Consider the following 6,247-nt stretch of genomic DNA (forward strand, 5'->3'; position numbering starts at 1 on the left):
GAGGACGCCGGAGCCGGATGAGTAGCTTCCCAGCCGGCTGTTGTAATTAAACGGCCAGCCGAGAGCTTTACATTCAAACGATCGGGCGTTTCTAGAGACGCCCGATCGCTTGTATTAGCAGCAGCTGTCACTGCTGTTGCCGGTCCCGAAATCCCCGGCTCTGTGACAGGAGATCGGTACATGATCTCCCCTCTGATCTCCTCTCCAGTCTCCGAATGCAGGAAGTGATGTATATTATATCACTTCTGCATTCTGCTGTCACTCTCCAGCTTCAGAAGCTGGTGAAGCAGATCTCTGCTTAATCAGCTTCTCTGGGGGTCCCTAGGTGACATTAGGGGTCTTGGAGACCCCTGATGTCTCCATAAAGAGGACCTGTCATGTAAATTGGCTATCACATAGGGGGCTTCTTATCCCCCCATGTTATAGCAATAAAGTTAAGTGCAAAAAAAAAAAAAGTAATAAAAAAATAACACATTTGTTTTTTATGTCCCCCGTCCCCCACATACACATACAAACATGCGTCGGGCGCGCCTAAGTGTGAAAATGATGACTGCGCCTATTGTGCCGCACATGCTACACATCACTGCAAACGTTGGAGTGAGTAATTATTCTCGGGCCATTAATCACTGATAACACTAAACTGATGAGCAGTAAAAGCGTTTAAAGCGTCGCCTATGGCCAATTTTCGGTGTGGTCATTTTTTGCAATTTTGCGGGTGTGCGCAATTTTAAGGCTTGACATGTTTAGTGTCTATTTACCCGACGTGACCCCATCTTTTATATTTTACCAAAAATATGGGTAAGAATAGATGCTTTTTAACATAACGTAGGGAAAACATTTTTTTTTTCTAAATTTACAGGACTTTTTAATTTTATATAGTAAAAAAAAAAAAACAACCCAGTGATGATTATATACCTCCAAAAGAAAGCTCTATTTGTCCCTAAAGAATGTTAACATAAATTGCAAATATTGCAAGGCTACAGTCTGGTCATGCTGACTGGTGAAACACACACACACACACAAATGTTCAAATTGTGCTAACTACAGAGACACTCAAGCAATAAGTTCTTAGGGTGCTCTGCTCATAGCCAGCCCGAGCTTACAATTGTCACTTAGAAGCGATAATCTAATGCCTAAGAGGCATCCAAAGACTCTGCGGCCTGAGAATTGTCCAGAGAAATAGTAGCTGGCAGAAATAAACATTTTTTTTTAATATATGCATATTGCAGACATTACCCGTCTAATCTCTGCAGTGGAGAAGCCTGATGATTTAAGCTGCTCACAATCTTTATGAAGGGTTTTGAAGTTCTCCATAAGTTCTTCATACTACAAAAAAAAAAAACACACATTGTTTATGTTAAACCAAACCTTAACAAAACATACTGCAAAGTGGACAGGATTAACTGGTAGAGGCAGTGGTAAACCATGCACGAGATAGGGACACCAAGGAACAGTGCAAGCAGGTTTGTCCTGCGCGTTTATTCAGCAAAGCAGTAAACAGTTTAAATGCAGGGGGGCTTTGTACAGCAAGTCCATACCATAAAACTATCAAACGTCTGCTCATGCAAGCCACTAACTGAAATGATTTCAGTTCCTGACTAACAGGGTGCCCCTTGATGGATTTCCCAAACCAAACGGTGTTCAGTGCTCTACCCAGGCTGGCTGCCCATGCAACTGTAGCACAGGAGGCTCTCAGGTCTGTCACAAGAGCAAGCAGCAGTGAGCCTTCAACACAGAACGCCTTGCTCTGTCTTGAAGGACCACAGTGCGCTCGCACCACAATCATCAACTCTGCGCTTCTCTACCATATGCATTCCTCAACATTAATAGGGTTATTCACAAAAGGGTGAAGAGTTTGGTGAAGGCAGGAGAAGTGAACAATCTAGGCCAACATAGCTGAACTGGAAACATTCTCCAATTCAGCTCACTATGTTGTCCCAGATTTGTCACTTCCCCTGCCTTCTCCAAACCCTTCACCCTTTTGTGAATAGCCCTGTAAATTTCAGCTCTCTAAAGAACCTCTCACTAGCAGCCACAAATGGGGACAGGCTACTGTGCTAGCAGCAAAGCAATTCCGGGACTTGACTGCTGTACAACAAAATGTTAAAATTCTCGGTCAGAGATGTACACTTTTCTCTTTGACCTAAAATGTTTCCATTAACATAAAATCAAAAAATATTAAATGCATTCCTGTCGCAGCTCTGTTCTAGAACAAAAAAGAATACCGCTGCAACATTTAAATTCTGCTTTTTAAAGAAGTACATGACATTTAAATATGTCTATCATTTAGGAATTGTGTTTCAGATTGCCATGTAAACATCAAGCTGGGAAGACTTCCAGGACTCCAGATAATATTCAGCAACTGATAAAAATCAGGAAACACTCCAAAATGAATTTACTGGGAAATGCCAGTCATCGGGAGGGTGTTATTTACATGTATAATAAGTAAAGCACCATGAAAGAAATGATATACCGGTAAGAGTAATAGACCAATGATCAATCACCTTTCATATAAAATTAACACATGATGGGCATGTAATAAGATCATTTGCACCTCCAGAATTCTTATCTGCTGGTGCTTGTAAGTATCAGTTTTGTGGCAGGCTGTGCACTTTCACAACTGCTATAAAACGTGTTCTGTAACCTTTAAGTGAGCAGAAAAACATTCTGCTTTGCACAGCCTGTTATTGAAACGGCATACTTGATATGGTATTAAGACAAACAGATACAGGACCCTTGTGGTGGAATGTAGGCGTAGAGAGGCTGGCGAGCTATAGGATTTCACACCAATTGCAGCGGGTACTTTTTGTCCACTGTAGAACATGCTCCTGTTGTTTTTAAAGATCTGCTCACTGAAATCTTTTCCTCTTTAATACTGTAATTTCAATGTAACTTGTTCCATTGCAGTTTTTGTATATTTTTAACCGTCTGACAGCATCTATGTGATGGAAGTGTTTATCATAAAAACAGGACCAAAATTACGTTTTCAGCTCTTTGTTAGCTTATAAAAAGAGCAGATATTGAAAAATTAATAAAGATGGCACATCTTGGAAATCATTCATTCTTCATTTTACAGAAGACAAGGCAAGATTTAAAAGTGTAATGATCACCAAAAACTTCCAGCTTTTCAAAATGATTCAATAAACTCCTTAAAACCTGGATCCTGTGACTGTTTTGTGCCCACACAAGGGTGAGTTGGCAGCTTTCATGTCTTGGTGCGATACTTCTAGATAATGGCGGAAATTTACCAAAGCAATTGCGACAGTTTTAGCCTCTTAGATCATTTTTTATGTGCAAATCTGTCTTTTAACATGTGCGCCTGTTTTCAAATTGCACGTGTTTTGGCCTGTTCTGACCAGAGCTTGCACAAGTTATCCAATTGCGCTAGTTTTGATCAGAGCTTGCACTAGTTTTCCAATTGCGCGTGTTTTGCGCCTGTTTTACGAAAGTTCGCAACCGTTTACTTGTTCTGCGGCTGTCTGAAACTGGAGGATCACCTAAAAAAACAATCACAACTTAAGAAGTCCCCATGACCACTTCTTCAAGAAGCGACAGTTAAGAATTTTGCCTGGAGTTAGGAGTCTTCTTTCCTGGAGTCTATTAAACCTCATTTATGAACAACATTACAGTAACATGGAGCAAAGTGCATCAAATATATTCCGTGTAAGTTCAAACACTCGCAATTGCTATGATAAATTCCCCCCAATGTATTGTTGCTCTTGTGGGTTTTTTGCACTCATTCCTTACCGTCTTGCACTCATTCCTTTCTGACGCACTTTTTTTTTGTCAATTTACGCAGCACTTCACATAGTTGCACATTCACATAATTTCCTACCCTCAAGGAGCTTACAATTTAAGGTCCCTATCCCGCATGCATACATAGAGGGCCAACTTAGAAAGGAGCCAATTATCCTACCAGCATGTCTTTGGAGTGTGGGAGGAAACCGGAGTACACGGAGGAAACCAACACAAGCACAGGGAGAACATGCAAACTCCTTGCAGGAAGTGACCTGGTCGGGATTCGAACCGGGGACCCCCAGTGCTGCAAGGCAAAAGCGCTAACCACTACGCCTGTCCACCTGCCTGTGACTACTTTGTGTAGTCACACCTGTTGTACATGTATATACCTTGCTGCTGCTACTTTATGTGCAACTTGCCCTGCACATGCCCTGTTCACCCTCAAGAGCCATACCTATGGCAGCCACCAGCGGTTCACATGCACAGAAAGAAGAGGACCCGATAGGGAAGCTTTCAACAGAAAGGCTGTGCTGTGCTGGAGTCTTTTAGTTGTCAATTGGTAGTGCAAATCAGCCAAATGCTTTTAACATGTTGTTAAGAAAAACAGCAGATTGATAGCAGCAGAGTGGTCCTATCCTTCAATGTCCAGTCACAGGCAGGTTGGTGACTAAGCTTAAATTAGATCACAAGAGTAGGTGAACAATTACATATTTTTTTTGATAAGCAAAGCAGTTTAGTTATATGAATATCTGCAGCATATTTAACTGTTTTTCTGGAGACAAGCTTTCATATAAAAGTACACTTATGCTGCCTGCCTAGTCCCTTTAATAAAAAGTAGGGATGCACCAATACCGGTTTCTTGGTTTCAAGTAAAAGTACTGATATTTTTTTATACTGAGTACCGATACCGAGTGCAAATACCGGCATCCCGAGGCAGCGTGGGCCCAGCTTCCCTATTGCCTGGGAAGCCGGCTTCATGCTCCCTTATGACACAATGGGGCAGCCTGGCTTAATGACCAATCAGGAAGGCGGGGGTGGGTCATGATCTACCACTTGACTTGATACTGGGAAGCCGGCTCCATGCTCCTTCATGGCACTGCATCTCCCTCTGCTAGTCTGGTAGGATAAGTGTATTTTCATAATGCATACGTTTTAAAATCCTGCTGTCTGCTGTGTTGTCAAACACAATGGCCAAAAATTATGCAAACAGAATAGACAATGAAGAACACGTAAGCCAATATTTAAGAAATATATGATAGCTGAATATTATTATATAATTATTATATTACATAAAAGCCTTACCTGCTTGTTGGTCTCAAACACTGCATCATCTTCTAAGAACTCTGTAGGAACATCTAATTTTACCAGAAAACGGGCCAAATAAGCTCTCTTCTTCAACTCATTTGTTTTCTGGAGTAGCCAATATAATACTGGATGAATTACAGGTTTACTTCCAACAACCAAACCTTGGCGAAACATACTCCTATAAATAAGGAGAACGAAAATGATGTATCAGATTAAGCAATGTAACAAGCATCAACATGACAGTGTAAAATTGTCCCTATAGTCAATCTTAAATGTTTAAAAGTAATAGTCCTGTCTTAAGCTGGCCATACACCTTACAATTTATCTGCAGATTTTCTGTGGTCAGATGGAAAAGGTGCAACAGATTCCTCCATCTACACTTAACTGTGTGGATGGAGTAATCTCCACCTGGGCCAATCTGTTGCACTTTTTCCATCTGACCACAGAAAATCTGCAGATAAATTGTAAGTTGTGTGGGCACCTTAAGAGTCGACACCACAAAATATCTGTTGATACCTTTATTAGCCACAAAGACCATCCACTGTCTAATGAGAATAGCCTCCGCTAGCCACTGAAGCAGTTTCATCAGCCAACTGAATGGTATTTTAAAGGGGCTTTGTCATGAAATCTAGAGATGTTAGGCCTCAGTAACAAAGTGAAATGAAATTACAGAAGAATCTTGCAGGCCCTCTTTTTCGGGCATGACTGCACAGCCTGGAAATTTTGCACTTGCATTTATTGTTATGCGACAGTGTTAATAAACTTTTGGAAGTTTGGACTACGGTATTAACTATGGGTCCATGGTGTGCTGGCGACATATGTTCTTTTCTTTTTTTTTTTTATAAATTCTTTTATTTAACAATTTTTTATACAAATAAACAAAAAGGTTTACACAAGGGGAACCGAGCCCCATCTCAAAGGGAGTGGACACAGCCACTGAACATATGCATTACATGAACAATAACATCAGAACAACATTTAAGGCAATTATAGAGGTAGTATCTCCAATGACAGTACATCCGCCTGCAGGCAGTTGAAATTGATGGAATGGGTTATCAGGGACCCACTGGCGATCTGCACATGGAGAAGGTACGTACATTCGTACAGCAAGTAAATTGTTTAGGTTATTCGGGGAAGGGAGGGCAGGCGGGGTGGGGTAGGTAGGAGGGGGGGTATCCTTGGAGGGGACAAAAGCCCAGGGGGG

The 6,247-nt window shown here is 41.3% G+C and overlaps 1 protein-coding gene across 1 annotated transcript in view; it reads right to left on the reverse strand.

The window, feature by feature from the left end:
• Positions 1-6,247, reverse strand: part of IFT81 (intraflagellar transport 81) — an 88,234-nt gene that overhangs the window by 54,038 nt on the left and 27,949 nt on the right. The window contains exons 4-5 of the mRNA XM_018556719.1: positions 5,041-5,221; positions 1,237-1,326 (exon numbers count right to left, since the gene is read on the reverse strand). Coding sequence (XP_018412221.1) covers positions 1,237-1,326; positions 5,041-5,221 — 271 coding nt within the window. The remainder of the gene's footprint in view (positions 1-1,236; positions 1,327-5,040; positions 5,222-6,247) is intronic.

The sequence above is a fragment of the Nanorana parkeri genome, unplaced genomic scaffold, assembly GCF_000935625.1.
Source record: "Nanorana parkeri isolate BGI_ZX_2015 unplaced genomic scaffold, ASM93562v1 scaffold13, whole genome shotgun sequence".
NCBI lineage: Eukaryota > Metazoa > Chordata > Amphibia > Anura > Dicroglossidae > Nanorana > Nanorana parkeri.